This window comes from Esox lucius, chromosome 16 (assembly GCF_011004845.1).
Source record: "Esox lucius isolate fEsoLuc1 chromosome 16, fEsoLuc1.pri, whole genome shotgun sequence".
In the NCBI taxonomy this organism is placed as follows: Eukaryota; Metazoa; Chordata; class Actinopteri; order Esociformes; family Esocidae; genus Esox; species Esox lucius.
Genome location: NC_047584.1, coordinates 29,765,284 through 29,784,785, shown reverse-complemented (window position 1 = coordinate 29,784,785; position 19,502 = coordinate 29,765,284). Strand labels below are relative to the sequence as shown.

The following is a 19,502-nucleotide window of genomic DNA, read 5'->3' as shown; positions in this document are numbered from 1 at the left end:
TATTCACCCATCCATTCACCCATCCATTCAAGCAACAACCTACCCATCCGTATACCCATTCCCTTGCAGCAAGACCTCTCTGACATTAAATATTTCAGGCTGAACAGAAATGCTTTACACAGCAATTGCTTCCAATTATTTTTAAGAGGAGATCAATGTGTCTCTCACAAATTTGACAGGGCATAGATCTGCCTGCCCCCTTTAGGTTACTGCAGCATTAAACAGATGATTTCAGCCAGACCGGAGATCTCCATCAATAAGAGCTAAAACAGCCCTCAGGCGCAATTAATCTACAGTAATAATCTGAAATCCAAAATACCACAGACTGAAAGTGGCGCCCATACAAAGGAGCTCCATAACTCACTGGGGAATGGAAAAAAAGCTCTGCTGACCCTTGGATCCCGGCATTCAAAATAACTCAACAGACTTGGGTAAAACGTTTCAAGTTAATGTTTCAAGTAAATCGTTGCACTTCTTGAAGCCGCTCCCCCCTGCCGGGCGCCGCGCTGTCATACGCACCTGTCAAAGCTGATCTTGACGGAGCGTCCGGGCGCGGCCTCGATGACCCACTCACAGCTGAGGGAGTCCTTGTAGTAGCCGGGCCAGCCGGGCGACAAGATCACCCCGGACGGGGCGGAGTAGTGGCCCCCGCAGGGAGCTGTTTGGGGTCGGAGCGGGCCGGAGGGGGGGGGGGGGGGTGCGAAGAGGGAGGGAGAGAGGAGGACGGGGAGTGAGAGGAGGGGGGGGGGGCAGATGGAGAACATTATATAGTGTCTACGTTACATAGTATCTATAGTGCCTGAAAGAGAAATAAGGCCTTTCGAAATGGAGGGAGTTAACTACTACATAAGTCAGGGGCCTTTATCCGGAATCAATAACCAAGCATCACCAATGGCGCCCTACCCCCCACAAAGTACACATCATTTGACTAGTGCCCATAGAAAACACAGCGCCATTTGGGAAGCAGAGATGGAGGTGGAGAGACAGACAGCTGCTGTTCAACTAGGGACCTACAGCACATGACCTCCAGTACATGACCTCCAGTACATGACCTCCAGTACATGACCTCCAGTACATGACCTCCACATGGCTAGACCTGTGTCATCTCTCAGTGACATGGGTAATAAACTCCTTCAAACCAGTGCATTTCAAGACATCTTAATTTGTCCACTTAGTACAGTCCGCGCGCTAATTAATAATCATTATAATAAGAATCCACAATTAATCTCTTTTCACCCCATTAAAGTAAAGAATCATCAATATGCCTCCCTGATAAGCTAGTTCCTGCTAATACTACGACATGACACCCTGCAAAAGCTTATGTAATAAATCAGTCTCACCTTCACATTTTGGGATGGGTCCACTCCACATGACCTTGCCGCCCTCCAGTTGGCAGGTTATGGTGTCGGAGCCCTGGGTCTTGATGAAGCCCTCTTCACACACCACTGAGATGGTGCTGCCCAGCTGGAAACTGTCCCCGAACCGCCTGGCATTCAGAGGGACACCCGGGTCAGGACACTCATTGTGGCCGAATGCTGGGGAAAACGAGAGAGAACAAGAGACGGAGAAAGAGAGAGAAAGAGAGAGAAAGAGAGGGATCGTAACATACTGTAGTGTCTGCTTGGGAGACCAGTGAAAATAAGATGAAGAAAAAAGATGCAAAGAAAATATAATTCCAATGAAAAGAGAAGATCGCCCTCATAATGTTACGATATCCGAACAACACTCCCTTGTTAATGGCTTTCATTGCCCAGACAGAGGAGAATAGATCCTGAGGTTTGATTCAATTGTATTGTACTCAACCGTCCTGTATAATTAACCAATTGACCAACATACCGCTCTTAAGCACTGACGCAATGCAGACTGCTATACAGTCTCATATACCATGGCCTTCAACCATCCTCCACAAGGATTTAAATCAGTTAGGTTAGAAAAGCTCCTTTACATTAGGCCCATTAACACTGAGGGCCAGGGTTTGTGTGCTGCTTCCATTTCATTCACTTGTATGGTAGAAATGTCTATGATATTATATAGTAGGTGAAATGTCCTGTAATAAATCTCATAAATCCCACGCTGTTAATGGATCCTCAAGAATAGCAGGTTGATACATTAGATAAAAACCTTGCAATGGAGACTGCTTGTCTTTTTCTTTAAACAGATAAGTATGACTAGGAACCCTTATTTTTAGCAAACGACCTTTGAGCTATCAGAGCTGATTGCTCTGCTCAAGGACAGAACCACAGATTTTCCCCCTTCCTGGCTGTGGGATACATTCAAGCCGCCACTCAGCTGCTGGCTGGATGCTATCCCCTCCAAGTCAACCTGTTGCCTGCTTTAGAATGACGCTACAACAATCTGTGAAACGCTGAAGTAAAATTGTGCGTAATATGGTTGGCTACGCTATCACACAGATAATCTGCTCACCAGAGAATCTCGCAACACGGCTCAAGCCTCTGACCGCCCTAGGAGCAAACACACTGTGGTAGCTGATATTATACCAACGCTGTTATTAGATGAGGTTCAGATCATGGAGACTGTGAGACTAGACAAACACACTAGGCCCGGAGAAAACAATAAGCTGCACCACCCCTCGGTAAGTGTTCTTTAACTGTCCTCACTGTTGTAGGTGATGTTGAAGCCACGTCCTGACATGGAGTGATCCGCCTCAAATTCCAGCTGCAGCACATTGGTGTTGGAGGTGAGATGAGAGGGAACCTCTGCTCCCGAGAACCTGCCCAGGACCGTCGAAGCTGTCTGGTGACGTCAAATCAAACGGCACGTGAGGCATTTAAAGATTCATTCTCACTTGAACAGCAAAATATCAACGAAAAACTGAGTACAAGAGCAAAGGAGAGGCGATGAAACAAATTATACAAACAAAATGAAATCACAGCAGATGTTTAAAACATTCAAGCTGCCAAGCCGGAAAAAAAGCGGGTTTCGTTGAATGCCGCAAAGATAGTGTCCCCATTTTCAGCAAATCATCAATAAATTAACCATATCAGTTACCTGCCCTCCGTCCTTCACAGTCAAATTATCAAACCAATGAACCATATCAGTTACCTGCTCTCCATCCTTCACAGTCAAATTTTAAACCAATTAACCATATAAATTACCTGCCCTCCGTCCTTCACAGTCAAATTATCAAACCAATGAACCATATCAGTTACCTGCTCTCCGTCCTTCACAGTGAGGAAGTCATATGGAGGCTCCAGGTCAAAGTCATTGAAGGACAGGTGGATTCGGCTGCCAGGCTCCGAGATGATCAGCCACACACAGTTAAGGTTGTTCCCGTAGCCTTCTGGGTAGTCTGGGGACAGCACGGTCCCCATGGCTGCCGTGAAGTTGGAGAAACACGGAACTGAAGAAGGAATAGGTTTGGAACAGGTAGGGAGTTAGAGGGAACACTGGGGAACCGGCTTCAGGACAATTTGACACAGGTTGGAAAATGAGGGAACCCTAGGGAACCCTGGGGAACCGGCTCCACGGACTGAAATCGTTTTTGACATGCAAAACTGGGCATGTATTACACTGAATTCACGGATTTGACATTGAGCAGTTCCAAGAGGGATTTAATTCCTCGTTAGATTCATTGTGTAACAAGATGTACATATAGGTAATCACCAAAACAAAGAAAACACCTGAGCGATACAAAGTATCCTGAAAGTAGGTGCTTCCACATAGATGTAGAAGTAACATCCAAGCTTATAATCATGAATACAAATTATTTTGGACGCCACGGCTATGAGAAGAGATCACAGTGACTTTGAAAGAGGGGTGATCGTGGGCAGCAGCGATCTTCAAAATGTATGTAAGCTCGAACACAGTTTTGTTAAATGTGAAGACTGCAAACTGACATCCTTGACAGTGTTTAAATTAGAAAAATCGACCCAAGCACATTGACAGCTGCACAATGAAGAATTGAGTGGAATGCAGACTTTCGGGTGACTTCAACTGAATGTCATTTTATTCATCTTTCAACTTATACAGTACATGCCAATGTCTTTAAAACCTCATATGGATAGAGAGTAAGTAACTGATAGAGAGTAGGTAACTGCCCCATCCAAATCTGTAGTCGACTCTTGTTCCTGTTCCCAAAGATGTATGACAATACCTATTAATGATTGAAATCATCTAGAATATTTAACACAAGGTAGAAAAGGTTTGAACCAAAATAGCACACAACCTTTGTGAACATCAGAATACAGTATAATGTTCTGAATTAACCTGTTCACAGTTTGCACCATTACAGCTATCTGTGAAGTGGCAATTAGTTGACAAACAGATTATCCACTTCTGGAATTGAGACAAATTATAGCAACGAGAGGTGCGTTTCCGGTGAGCTATTGTGGGCGTAGATGTTGCTGGAACCTCAGGCACTAAAACGATTCCAGTGACGTCACAGTCAAAGGATCAAGACATTTGAATCCTTAAACATCCTGGAAACTTGACCTAGTTTTCCAGAATTTCTCCGCCTTAGCGGATTTTCAGCCGATGCTATGGGCATGAACTTAATCCCCATGAATATAAACACTTCCATGTCACACATAAACAATCGCATGCGGCAACTGTCACCGACAATACGCCGTCAGGAGTGAATCCACGCGCAGTTCAAATGTGGCACAGCGTATATTAGCGTATTTTTCCCCCCGATACTAGAGAACCCTACGTAGTCAGCGACGCAAAAGAACAAAGAAATAAACGGAACTAGCTTTTTAAGATTAGCTCAAGCTATTAACACATGAGTTTGTGGCATGACGCATGAGATCATTTGCATTGGGAAGATTCAATGAGCCAAATGTTTTAATGGGCGAGCAACGGCGTTCTACGTACACAGGCGCATGTTCTGACACCGCCTCAAAAAAAATCAAAGAAATGGATTCCCAGAGTTGCTTACAGCAGAACATTTACAGGACCTTAACGAGAGACACTTGTGGGTTGTTTTTGCAAAACAGCAAATTATGAAATTTCTGCCAGAAGAATGGTATGGCATCCCTGTAAAAGAGTTCCAGACACTTGAAGACTCTACACAGCAGGCTTCTTCACGTCTTACACTACCAGGTCCAGAGCCTGCTGATTTTCTGTTCCACCACATCATTAATGTCACCCTGCCGGTGTCCCAGGTCTAAACCAGTCCCTGATTAGAGGGTTGACAAGAAGAAATGGTGTGGAACTGGCTTCTAGTTGCAAGCCTGAGACTGAGGTCTCTACACCAAGGAAAACTCAAGTTGTTCTGGCACTCCTGGTGGCCAAGGCCCTACTGAGATAACGTATGTTGGCGTTTCCTTGATTTTGCCAGTGTCCTGGATAATGATTTTGATACTGCCACACATATCTATTCAACTCATAAACAGGGCAACACTTCTGTTTTTGGTTTCAGCCTGGTAGTTAATTGAACCCACCTGGTGTCCCAGGCCTGAATCAGAGCTCGATCAGAAGGAGAGACTGAAAATCTAAAGTATTTCTGACCTCCAGGACTGGAGTTTAATAGGTCTAGTACACCATATCACAGGGCCTTTAGAGGCAGTTCCACTCCAGTTTTTTACTGCAACCCCCTAATCAGGGACCTACGTAGACCTGGGACACCAGGTGGGTGCAATTAATGATGAGGCAGAACAGAAACAAATGGCATAAGGTTATATACGGATCACAGAACCCCAAAATAAGTTTTCCTTCCGAGGAAAATCATGCCACGGAACTACCTGATACCTAACACATACATGATAAACAACAGGAGACAGTCAATACTCACATATGCAGATGGGGATGTTAGCTGACCATTGGTTGTTGTTCTGACACGTAATCATCCGCTCTCCAATCAGCTCAAAGCCAAACTGGCACTCGAAGCGCAGCACGTTGCCATTCAGGAACCCGGTGCCCTCCTGGAATCCATACAGGGGCGTACCTGGGTCTCCGCAACTCTCCTTATCAATCTCTGTCATGGTGAAAGACACTGTATCAGTGAGCTGTTGGTTCTGTGTGATAGTGTTTGCTGCATAAACACCGTTTGAGTGTAGCTCCGAACAGGCTTCGTTAGAGGCCACAGAACACACAAACTAGTACAAACGAAAATGGAACGTGTGCTCCCTTCTTCATTACATATATACAAAGCAAATAAGAAGACAGACAGGAAATGGAGACATAAAAAAAAAAACTAAGTACCCCCCCAACACCCCACTGTTTGAGTGATGGCATAGCACACAGGACCGCAGGCCAAGCAGTAGAATGGAAAATAATATAATGGGTGTAATTTAGAATGTAACTACGGAGCCAAATTGTCCACAAAAAAAAAGAGGAAGTGGCGCCAGATGTTTACAAATGTAGATAATTTGTCGCTTAGAATATATTGAATTTTGCTAAATGTCGGGTATTTGCCAGTTCGCTGAGCCACAATTTAAAGCTACTTTATTTTGAGCAGAAATAAGACTGAAAAGAGATGAATTATCATTGGGGCGTGGTAAAACCTCCCAGGGTCTCATAGACTCTGAGGATTTTCAGTTGGGGTTCTAGGTCTATCAGAACCTCCACGAACAGGGCATAGGGCACTTGGAATCTTGGAAGCTTGACTGATGTCCTGCTTTGGAGCTTAGTGTAGGATTTGTGCTGACGTCTCCTGTATGTAAGTTTCTAAAGTTTTTCAAGCAGGTGTGAATGTATTCAAAGCTATCCTGGAAATCTGACATGGCTTTATGAGAAGTAGCCCCATAGAATGTCCTGGTTTAAGCTTTTCATTTTCAATGAACTTGCACACAAAACCATGTATTCATTATGGGGTTTTGATTGTAGGTTGATGGGGAAAATATGTTTTGGAAAATACAACAAAAATGGGGAAAATACAACAAAATGCCTTCATTTGATTTCAAATATGATTTGTGCTATGCATGATGGGAGTATGTCTATAAAGTTTCCATCAAGCCAAAACGTGTGTATTTGCAAAACAGCAGTAAAACCAAAATTGGGAGAACTAAATCCTATGGGCAATTTGGACCTCTGAATATGCTATTTACCCAGTGCAAGCTTTTCACAGTACCGGGATGGAGGTGATTTGAAAGTATTTGTGCCCTTTTGATCTTGAAGCTGCCTTTGTGATCGCCCCAAACGGTCCAACGTTTTGTCATTCTTCTGAAATGTGTTATCATGTTATCGGGTTGGAGCGGAGACATCGTTTCACAGAGTCTGCATCTCAACGTTTTAGCATTATCAGTAAAGTGAGGGGACACAGACTCTGTCTGGGGTTGTGGTCATTTCAGAGAGTTCGTACCTTTGTACTTGATCTTGGAAGTTTCATCCCTATCTGTAAAGAGGAGGACGGTTCACTTTGTCTGTGTTGAAAGAGTTTCAGAGTGTTTATACCTTTGTAGTTGATCTTGAAGCCGATAGAGCCCACGCTCTCATCAGACTGGAGGTGCAGCCACATTTGATGGGACATGCTGACAATAAGGTCAGGCACGAAGCTGCCTGTCAGCCTGGAGATAAGAACACAATACAGCCAATTGATGGTCACAATACTGCCCTTCATCCAATAAGACTGGACGGTATTGTAAATAAGAATCTTTAAAAAAAATCAACCAATCTGTCTAAATAGAGGTTAAACAACGAAAAACACGTGAGATGGAGTTATCCTAAAACACCTTTTGACGTAGTATGTAAGAATTATAAAATAGATTTTCTGGCACCAAAAACACTTATTAGTTAGGTTAATATGAACAGGTTTAAAGAACCCGGAGTGGACCTGAATTTGCCATTGGGTTTATTTTTTTTCAGTATAATCCCTCTCTAGGAGCCATGGCTCTGCGGCCTGGTCTGACGCTGGTGGACTTACACTTGTATAATGGTCGCTGAGTCTCCAACCTCTCCTCCATCTCCTATGGTTAAGGAGTCGTATCCAATCTCCAGGTCAAACTCCTCAAAGTTTATCTGGATTACCTGTTGGGTTTTTGTAAGGTAAGCTTTTGTCATTTGTTATTTCATGGATTCCCCCCCCCTACAGAGTGGGATACACAGTATAAGGAGCGTACATACAGACTACGTAATGGACATATATAGTGCTAAATGTATTGTTACTGTTTGTATTTGACAACGAAATCAGTGCATCACTTGATTGATTTCCGTGAAATCCAGCATACCTAAACTGTGTATTTTCACATTTAACATCACAGAATAACTTACTGTTATCTCGTAAATGACAGCTTATCCAATGCTTTAGAAATGTATGCGCTGGTATTAAATGATCAAGTCACAGCGTGCGATCAGAGATTCGTTTAACATTTCTACATTAGTAGCACACATACCACCAGCTGGGGATTTGCATAAACAAAAAGATTTTGATATATTTATTTATTTATATGATTAAAATACAAGGCAAAACAAGAAGAGATATAATAAAAATTCTATAGAAACAGCTACTCTTACCATTGGGTGCGTTTGCCCCCCCCCACCCAGAAGCTGCCGTTGGGCATGATAACAAGAGCATTGGAGCAGGAGAAACGTACAAATGTACATATTTATTTCCTAGCACCCACATATCCTCACTGGAGGACTTTAATTATAGGAAAACAATTTAAACTGAACGGGGATATTTGTCAGTTTGCACATGAAGACCAGCCGAGTGTCTGCATTTAAGCCAACCATTCGGAATGGGAATGGTGTCATCATGAGGGGTCAGGGGTAACGGACATTCTAGCAGACGATTGTAGCAGCATTTTTTTTTTTACAGGTCAGAGGCAGACGGGGGAGGTGTGCACATTTGTAATAATTTGTGAACCAAGCGCGTTGACGTGGCCTTGAGATAAGCAGAGGATGTTGTCAATTTCGCAATGTCCGGTTCAAGATTATCGCCACGGCAACTCCACAGCTGGTATGGGATTGACACATACTTCCTCCGAGCACATCTCTCCAAGTTGGTCCGGTTCTTATCACTCTGCTGGCTCAACCAGGAGGCCTTCAACTGGTACAGGCCCACTGAGGCAACACATTCCCCAGTTAAACATCCATAATTGACTTTTTAGGTGCCTGACAATAACGCAAAGACTCGCTGAAGAGCAATGTGACAAGGTAGTCCCACCCAAATAAACGCCCATCCACGCCAGGATTCGAACCCCTGGTAATTCGCAGAGGATGTTGGAAAATATCATATTATAATTAATATTAAGCCTTTGCCATTTTACCAGGCATCTTTTTTACCATGAATCTTTTTCATCGGTTTTGTCTCTAAATATGACAGTGTCAATGCATTTTAACATCACCAGATGTCTACTGAAAAAGGTTGACATACAGTATATAGATTACATAATACTTCCTGAGGTGAAATTGGCAGAGCGAGAGCCGGCTTCAAACCAGTGTGCATCAATTTCCCCTTACCTGTCTGAATTTATAACACTGATCACATCACTTTGTGTCATTTCTGAAGTTGACGAAATATCCTCCCATAGCTTTCAGTGAAAGGAGTGAAGGAGAATTGCAATCAAAAATAAAGAAAAACGAATGAATCCTACAACTTATATCAAACAAATGGGTAAATGATTTAGGTGTACTGTACATACGCATGTTTGACCAAACGCGGGGCATGGATTTTTCAAACCCTGAGCATGGCAAATGGCCTTCAGGGAGTACTCTACAAATTGCTAATGGCATGGGCTTGACAAGCCCCTCAAAAAACAAATCAAATATGCGAGGCAATCATGCAAAGATGCAATTTGAGATTCGCTTATTGACCAAAATAATGAATTGCCTGTCTATCTTCCATTTTATAAATCTTCTGTTGCGTCACAACTGGAACCCTAGTTCCTAAACAGCGCGCTACTTATGATCAGAGCTACATACAATAGAGCTTCGTTCAAGGCGCCTTTTCACCGACCGTAGCCAAGCTCGCCTCCTCCTAACCATACACACAACCTTTTAAAATATAACATGACATGCAGGGAGGCTTAAATTGTATTAAGAAATATTGTAGTGGGAGATTTTGGACCTTAAGGACAGAAACTGCGCGGCAGTGGCAGAAGCCAGGCCAAACGTGTTGAATCTAATCACACGATTTACGGTTCCCGGACGAGCGTTTCCGGAATGTTAACGCTGCAGAAGTGAAAAGGCCTTTCCTACGAGAAGCATCCTCCAGACTCCTGGGCCTTCCGTGCCAAGAGAGGTGTGATGTCTTATTAAACTTGAATTAAACTAAATGAATGTTAGCGTGCGGATTAAACTGTCATGTTTGGATTCATTCAGACAAAGGGCCGCGCTCCATTGTACTGTATAGACTAGGTACAGTATAGTCTTTCACAAGGTTGTTGTATAGAAATGTCTGCCAAATGGCAAGACAAGTTGAAAGATGGTGCAAGTCCAAATTCCCCTCCTATTGTCCTGCTGATGCATTTCTATTTGTGAGCTTTCCTCTTGTTTGTTTCATCGCTGCGGCCAAAATGAAGTGTTCCTAATATGACACTACCAGGGTTTAGAGTTATCCAGCTTTAGGAGAGGATAAAAACGGTACTGGTTGTCCTGAGACTGCTTACCAAGGTCCTAGAAAACACTTCTTGTGTTCTCCTCCCAAGGTGCTTGACATTCCCTAACCAGTTGTCTAGAGAAGAACGAGCAGTCCCTCGCAACATATTCTGATGACTGACATACACCCATATACCATTCTGTCATTGGAGGACACCGACACGGTTCCAACACATGAAAGTTGATTGTTAACATACGTAAAACATTTCTGAAGGGGAAAAACTAGATTTCAGTCTGAAAAACTGTGATCATAATCTGAAAGTCTGGAAATGCCCGGGCAGTCACTTTCAGTCTATTTTACCCCGCCCACATGGGTGGTCAGATCAAAGCTGCACGCTTTAAAATGCCACTCATGTCACTTATGTAGACGCCGACAGCAAAACAAGATGTCAACATGCCTCTGTTCTTCTCAACCGCCTCAGTGTCTGCGCTTTGGGACAGCGCACGGCCGAATCCCAAATCACACCCTTGCCTCTGATTTGTGCACTACCATTGACCGGAGCCCTAGAACAGGCGCCGCTCAAAAGTAGTGTACCGCATAGTGAGGAAGCGTGCCATTTGGGACGGAGCCTACGCCGGCGGTGTGTTCATGTAAAAACAATCGAATTAGCAACGCAGACACACTGCATAATTATCCTAATAAAATTAGGTAACGTGAGCCAACGCACGGTAATTGAAATCGTAGATAATGACTTGGATGTCGGCGGGATACCGGGAGGGCGCGGACACGCCTACGGGCCCCGGAACGAAACGCAGTCGCTTTACCTTATTGGGGTCACCGGCGGTGATGATCCACAAGCACTGGGAGTTGCTCTCATACTGGATGGGGAAGTTGGGCGACGTGAAGGTCCCAGAAGGACCCTGGAGATTCGAGCCGCATGTTTTCACTGAAACAGTCAGAAGGGGTGGGCACGGGGTTCAAATGAGAAACAAAACCACACTCGGGTCTCCGCAGATGTTCACCTGAGAGAAGTCAAATGCTCAAATGAAGGTGAAGGGGTTAATAGGCGCCGTTAATGTTCCCTGCCTGCGTCAGGAGTAAGAGCCTGGTAATCTCTATCCACATGCTGTTCTGCGGGATCTTTCCATGTGCCAGGTGAGCCTGGTAATCTGAATCCACATGCTGTTCTGCAGTATCTTTCCATGTGCTAGGTGAGCCTGGTAATCTGAATCCACATGCTGTTCTGCAGTATCTTTCCATGTGCCAGGTGAGCCTGGTAATCTGAATCCACATGCTGTTCTGCGGGATCTTTCCATGTGCCAGGTGAGCCTGGTAATCTGTATCCGCATGCTGTTCTGCGGGATCTTTCCATGTGCCAGGTGAGCCTGGTAATCTGAATCCGCATGCTGTTCTGCGGGATCTTTCCATGTGCCAGGTGAGCGGCCTCACCTTTGCAGACAGGTCTATGGTCACTCCAGGCAGCGAACACCTCCGCCACCCTCTGGCAGGTGATGGTTTTGGATCCCTGCAGCACGTGGTCTTCATCACAGGTGAACTGAGCCATGGCTCCAATACTTCAACAGGCAGAAACACATTGGTACAAATGAATCAGTGCTTGGAAATGGCACTGAAATCGTTTGTTTACTGGGGGGGGGGGTTTGACAGTACATTCCACAAATATATATTTAACATTTTAGCTTTTTTTGTTTTGTTTCTACAGCTCTCTCAACTCTTTGCAGATGCTACATCCATAAATGTTTGGATTTATGCAAACATTGTTTTAACACGGTCTAAATACAAAACATGATTAATTAATTTACTATGGCGTAAATATATATCAACTATGGCCCTTGCACCAATAGGTCTTTCTCTGAATTTGGGGTTCGATTTCCGTCCCTTGACCTTTTTGCCAAAACAGTGTGGGGGAGGAGGGCACTTGGATGTCATTTCAATGAGTAATTTCGGCTTTAACTGCACGGCTGATAGGGATAATATATAATGTTCTGTATGTCTACCCTCACTGTATTCCTGGGCTGTTTCCTTATTTTATACACAACTGACTCTGTATTTCCTTGGCTGCACATGATATACGTCTAGTGACGAGGGACACTAAACTAGCTAGGCTTATTTAGAGGCAAGCGCACCTGAAGTCAGAGCCGCTGCGTTTCCCATTCTCGGGTTCACCCGGGTCAGGGCAATAATTGGACACCTGTTTAATTCCTCCTTCATTCACTGTAGGAGGCGACAACAAAACAGTGTGTTATTGCACATACCAGGCCATCATTCACAGCAAATTTATAGAAACCCAGGAACATTTATGTGAACATTCACAGCCAATAACACTTTGAAGAGAAACTTGCGGCACCATTAGTGTATATAGTATTTTTCAGTACAGTACGAACCTAAAGACCCCCTAACCAGGTGAAATCATAAATAACTGTTAGTACACAGATGGTTATTAACAAGCAGCTAATGTTCCAAACACAAATACGTAGAGACAACATATGGCCAGGGGGGATTCATTATTAATTACTTATCAGGATGTACATCATAATCTCTCCTAAAATGACATTACTAACTTAATCCATTGGTTTACATGTTTATAAAGATGTTGAGTGTGTCGACACAGGGCTCATCCGAGAAGGACATTTACTCTTAGCATGATTTGTTTCTGGTTATATTTGTTAGTTTCTGGTTATGTAAGTTATTTCCTGGACATGCTTGTTAGTTTGTGGTTATATTTGTTTTTGTTTGTTAGATGGAGGTAATGTTTGTTAGTTTCTGTTTGTTAGTTTGAGGTTGTTTTTGTTAGTTTCTGCTTGGTATTTGCCATATATTTGACATTACTTAGTGTAATGTCGCTGTTAATTGCAGATAACATTTCTGACAGATTACACAGCAAATAATGTTTTGTATGCCGGGAATAAAAGACAATGTTAGATCATTTAATTATTTATGAGCAGTGAGTATTTAATATTAGTATTTTTTATATTAAATATACAGTTTACATATTACAGTTGACATAAACATTTAGAGTATACACATCAGTATATCAGTACAATATCTTGAGATGCAGTATAATGAAACCATAACTCACAAGGGTTTATTTAACTTGATGTGGAGACCAGTAGGGATGGGCACAGCTAATCGAATATTTGAATAAACGACAATACGTTTGTATTCAAATACTTCGAGTCAGAATTATGCATTATTTACGGCATAACCTATTGTTAGCATGTGAATTAAAGTTAACTAATTCAAGGAAAAATTGAATATATTTACGAAATTAATGTTACGTATGAACAAATGATTTGACCACAAAATGCTATGTAAAGTTAGCATCTAAAGGCAGTTGAGTGCAGAAAACAGTGAGTTAAGCAAATAGCATGTAGATGGCTAGCTTAGCTAACTAGGTTCTCTTGAATTCCATCCAATAAACTCAATGTTATGCGTTGATAAATATTGACTTCTAGTTCTGAAGCCGAGTTTTGCGTGTCTAACACACATATTCCCCCATATGCTGCCTCGCTCTTTTCTCACACGAAGGGTCATTGAGCCAATGTTAGATGAGAACGACACCCACTCCTTTGTGCGCTATGTCGTAGGCGCTCACATGTCTTCAGTTTTTAAAAACGTGCATTTCAGCTGAATACTATTCAAACAACAACAAACTGTTTGGATAGTAAAATCATGTCCAATGCACATCCCAAGTGAGCAGAAGTCTTTATTAAGATGGCCGGTCAAGGTTATAAGCCACAAAATAATAATATTCCGACTGACGGGATTGGCTGGTGATGCTCTTGACCAATCAGTCACGTCGTCCGCAAACCTGAGTAGTCTGACGACTGGATGGATTGCCGGAGGTGCAGTGGTTGCTGTGAAGTGAACAGTGAGAGCAGGCAGCTTTGCAGTGCCCCAGTGATGACGGCTAAAACATCCGCAAGGTGTTCCCTCATTCTCACAAGTTTAATCCTGTTTGAGTTCAGTTAGTTGAGATTCCGGGTGACGAAGGGGCCGTTGCGAGTTAAAGACACACTAGAACTGGTTTAGTGTGAGTTAAAGATACAGTAGAACTGGTTTAGTGTGAGTTAAAGACACAGTAGAACTGGTTTAGTGTGAGTTAAAGATACACTAGAACTGGTTTAGTGTGAGTTAAAGATACAGTAGAACTGGTTTAGTGTGAGTTAAAGATACACTAGAACTGGTTTAGTGTGAGTTAAAGATACGGTAGAACTGGTTTAGTGTGAGTTAAAGATACACTAGAACTGGTTTAGTGTGAGTTAAAGATACAGTAGAACTGGTTTAGTGAGAGTTAAAGATACAGTAGAACTGGTTTAGTGTGAGTTAAAGATACACTAGAACTGGTTTAGTGTGAGTTAAAGATACAGTAGAACTGGTTTAGTGTGAGTTAAAGATACAGTAGAACTGGTTTAGTGTGCGTTAAAGATACACTAGAACTGGTTTAGTGTGCGTTAAAGATACACTAGAACTGGTTTAGTGTGAGTTAAAGACACTGTAGAACTGGTTTAGTGTGATTTAAAGATAGAGTAGAACTGGTTTAGTGTGAGTTAAAGATACAGTAGAACTGGTTTAGTGAGAGTTAAAGATACAGTAGAACTGGTTTAGTGTGAGTTAAAGATACACTAGAACTGGTTAAGTGTGAGTTAAAGATACAGTAGAACTGGTTTAGTGTGAGTTAAAGATACAGTAGAACTGGTTTAGTGTGCGTTAAAGATACACTAGAACTGGTTTAGTGTGCGTTAAAGATACACTAGAACTGGTTTAGTGTGAGTTAAAGACACTGTAGAACTGGTTTAGTGTGATTTAAAGATAGAGTAGAACTGGTTTAGTGTGAGTTAAAGATACGGTAGAACTGGTTTAGGTTATTTGGCAGCAAGGAACCTGTTGAGAGCCTTTGGTTTTTAATTGGTAATCTGCTGGATACCCCTCCAGGCTGACAAGCAGTCATTACAGAAGAACTGCTCTGGCCAGAATTTGATTAAGCATTTTCTTGTGCTCCCTATGGAGGCCTCTGTACCTGCTCTTGAGGTCCTCGTCTTTGGCAAAGCAGAGAGCCTTATGGGCTTCCTCTTTGTCTCACAGGAGACCTCTAAGTGCACCAGTGAACTGTGGTTTGTAGTTGCTGTGTTAAAATGTGTTTGATGGGATGCAGATGTATGATGTGACACTTTTAGCTTAGTAGTCATGTATGTTGGCATTACTGTCCTTGGAGTCCCAGTCTGTGGAGTCAAGACTGATTAAGTCCCAGTCTGAGGACTCAAGACTGATTAAGTCCCAGTCTGAGGACTCAAGACTGATTAAGTCCCAGTCTGAGGAGTCAAGACTGAATAAGTCCCAGTCTGAGGAGTCAAGACTGATTAAGTCCCAGTCTGAGGAGTCAAGACTGAATAAGTCCCAGTCTGAGGAGTCAAGACTGATTAAGTCCCAGTCTGAGGACTCAAGACTGATTAAGTCCCAGTCTGAGGACTCAAGACTGATTAAGTCCCAGTCTGAGGACTCAAGACTGATTAAGTCCCAGTCTGAGGACTAAAGACTGATCGCTCCCAACCTTGTGTGTAGCCCATACCTTTACTATGTGTAGCCCACACCTCTGCTACGTGTAGCCTACACCTCTGCTATGTGTAGCCCACACCTTTGCTATGTGTAGCCCACACCTCTGCCAAATGTCTTTCTCAGTCCATTCCCTCACTCTATAATTTCACAGGCTTTGCCATTTTATTTCTGTCTGCAGACGACTAGGAAATGAAGTATCACTTCAGCTGGTGTTCTGGACAAGATTTAAAATGCGCAAACTTTCAGCTGCTAGATGTTTGTGTTATAACTTCTAGTTTTTCCGATAAAAAATTGAATTTTCTTTACACCTTGACATTATATGGTTCCTTAATAAAGCAGTCTGGAACCAAGATAAACTGTTTAGTCGACTTTAAAACCACTTTAAAAGTGTTTATGCCCTTCTAGCTAAGAATCAGTGGACGTCCTGAGGGTATATGTGGTCATGTTTACATCAGTGGCTACAAATCTCTGTTCTCAGACATTTGAAGAAATAAGTAGCTCTTTAAATAAAGGCCCATAAACAAATGCACATGTATTATTTTCTAAACTACAGAGTAGGCCAGTCGCAGCTCATCCCCCCCTAACTTTTCTTATCTTCTATTGAGTTCATCCTTCCCTTCATCTTTCTGAAATGCTGCAATGATTTCATCGACCCGATAATGTGTAGCCCACATCTCTGCATCATTCTTCTGAACATCTGAGATTATGGCCAAATAAAAGTCTACCGGCTATTTGAACAAGCACTCCAAAAATAAAATGCCTATATGTTCTCAAGAGACAGGCAGTCTGTTCAAAGTAGTTTGTTTTTTTGTACTCAGCCAACAATATGACAAATAGCAGTAGGCTGTAGTTATTCCTAGCTTCAAGACGTTTGATGGAGAGTTATTGAATATGTACAGACATACATACAGACATACATTTGAAATACATTCGTGGTCAGCAGCCCAAGTGGTCATGCACACACGCTACAGCAGCATGGGTTCGAATCCCATCCAAAGACATTTCAGAACTGTTTTCAGTCAAATAAACCTTGAAACTTCCCCACAAAATATGTATTTTTCTACATCTTTAAAAAGATACAAACACAGGTCTCTTCGTTCTCGCACCAGCAGGCTCAGGGACAGTTTCTTTCCATCTACTGTAACCCTGCTGAACTCTGTGACACAACATCGTTGTACTGTTCAATGACAATAATGTTGAATCTAATCTAAATGGTATATGCATTACCACGCTCAGTTTTGCCAAACCAATGCTAGCGGGATGCAGTAGAGCTGATCAAGAAAAGGTTAAATCCTATGACCAAAAGACAGGCAAGGGTATGTCATAATTTTATATTTCTTAGCTAAAATCTAAAAAGGGGATTCTGGTTGGTAAATCATGTCAATCAGTTTCTGATTTTTTTTTGGAAAGCTTATTGTTTCTAGGGCTTCAGTCAAATTTACAATTTACATTTCTAGACATTTACAGCAAATCGTTTACTTTCTAACAGTTAGCTTCAGTGTTATTTTGTTTTTATAAAAATATCTAGAGAATTTAATTTATCTGAGCCCAGCATTTTGGGATGTGAGCCAGGTCAAACAATTACAGAGTGTTCACAGAAGAGTTCTTAGTCAGCCATGGCAAATGTCTAGCCGGCACGGCAAAAATAATTAACATTTGGGGCATCTAAAGTAATACTCCATTCTCCCACCAAAACTTCAGCCTATTCAGCGTTTTGTCAACTAAAAAGCTGCTTATCCAGGTGGTATTTGATGTAGTCCTGATAAGTACAGGAAGCAGAGTGGCAATCGGTAACTTTTCACAAGGTTCATCACAGCTTGAACCAGGAGGCGGCGACTATTCTAAATGGTAAACGAAAACCCTTACTCCAGCGCCTGGATGCTGTGCCAGAATGATTCATTCATTAGCTTCCCTTCACATGGGTATGCCTACTAACTTTTTCGTTCAGACCATTGCTTTTTAATTCCATGGAACTTTTATGTTATTTCTTGGTTTTTACAGGTCTAATTGCTATATGTACAGCTGGTGTACTTTACAACTTTGCATAAATTGATTACAGTTCCCATAGCTTCTTCTCGAATACTGCATGCTTTCTAGTGCTTAAGACGACAGTTGTTGTGCATTTAGACCACATTTAAGAGGAGCCCACTCCTTTTATTTTAACATATAGTAAGGTGCAGTGGAACAGAAGCCTTGTGTAGCTTGTTAAGCTGTATCCTATATTATTACTCATCACCGAGTTGTTTTGTGATAAACTGTAAAACTGAATAAAACAAGAACACAAAGCATGTGTGCCTGAGTGCGTGTTTCAACATGCTTGTGTGTGTTTCCGCATGCTTGTGCGTGTTTAAAAATGTTTGTGCATGTTGCGAGGTTCCCACATGATTTTTTGAGGTTTGATTTCTGATTGGTTAGGTTTGGGGAAAAATGTACATTTGGGCAAAGTGTTAGAGTTGAGGTTACTTTTAGGATTAGTCATTAACCGTCCGTTTTAGGGTTAGGCGTTAAGGCGAGGCTAAGGTTAAGCATAAAAGTTTTTGAGGTTAAGGTTTAGGGTTAGGTAAGAGTATGGTTTAAGATAAGGTTTAGGGCTAGGGAATAGGGAACATGGACTTCTTGGTAAAGGTTAGGTCTGAGGACCCTACAAATATTGAAAACCAACATGTGTATGTGATCTAGGTCCATTTGTATACGTAAGGACCTGATGTTTCCAAAAAAATATCAATCCTATGGTAATTTTTAGCAAGTCCCCAGTATGGCGCATATACTTGTTGTGCCCCACTGTCTGTTGTCCCACACCTGCCCCAAATATATACCTTATGACCAGGTACAACTGGGCTCTGAGCAGCGCACTACATCAACAGGAACTCAGGGCGGAGTTTACGAGTCTGTCATTACGGAATAAAGACCCAAACCTGTGATCTGTGAATGTTTAGCGCACTGTTAAATAAATCAGAAAAACATTTCTGAGCGGCGATGTTAATGAGGCTGCTCAGTAGTCCATTAAAAGGCATTCATTTAATCTGAAGAGCAAACACATCATCTGTAACGTGAATGGTCACTCATCCCTGACTGCTGTTGTCCTCCCTCTCTCTCTCTCTCTCTCTCTGCATTCGTCACTTCTTTCTCTCATTCCTCCCTCTCTCCCTCCCCTCTATGTGTCTGTCTCTCGCGCTCCCTTTATTTTCCTTCATTCCCTCCATTATCTGACTCCCCCCTCTCAATCTCTCCCTGTCTTTGTAGGTTTATGTCTGTCTGTGTGTGTGTGGGTGGGTGTGTGTGTGTGTGTGTGTGTGCCCATCAGACCATTCAGAGAGAGACAGGAAGCCTTTTGAGGCGAAACTCGATAAATTGATATTATGATTTGTGCTGCAGTGTAGCCATACAGAACCTGTTTCCGACGGAGAACTGAAGGGCACTATGTTTGTCAAAATGTCAGGGGACCTCGCAAGAGAACCCAGTACTCAGAGGTGTGTCAGTGGGCGGGAGT

At 42.5% G+C, this 19,502-nt stretch overlaps 1 protein-coding gene across 1 annotated transcript in view; it reads right to left on the bottom strand.

Annotated features, from left to right (window-relative positions):
- Positions 1–19,502, bottom strand: part of LOC105023500 (CUB and sushi domain-containing protein 3) — a 254,024-nt gene that overhangs the window by 157,711 nt on the left and 76,811 nt on the right. The window contains exons 8-17 of the mRNA XM_034286761.1: positions 12,583–12,670; positions 11,888–12,012; positions 11,263–11,384; positions 7,823–7,926; positions 7,354–7,466; positions 5,753–5,935; positions 3,171–3,361; positions 2,619–2,754; positions 1,341–1,535; positions 520–658 (exon numbers count right to left, since the gene is read on the bottom strand). Of these exons, the coding sequence (XP_034142652.1) occupies positions 520–658; positions 1,341–1,535; positions 2,619–2,754; positions 3,171–3,361; positions 5,753–5,935; positions 7,354–7,466; positions 7,823–7,926; positions 11,263–11,384; positions 11,888–12,012; positions 12,583–12,670 (1,396 nt within the window). The remainder of the gene's footprint in view (positions 1–519; positions 659–1,340; positions 1,536–2,618; positions 2,755–3,170; positions 3,362–5,752; positions 5,936–7,353; positions 7,467–7,822; positions 7,927–11,262; positions 11,385–11,887; positions 12,013–12,582; positions 12,671–19,502) is intronic.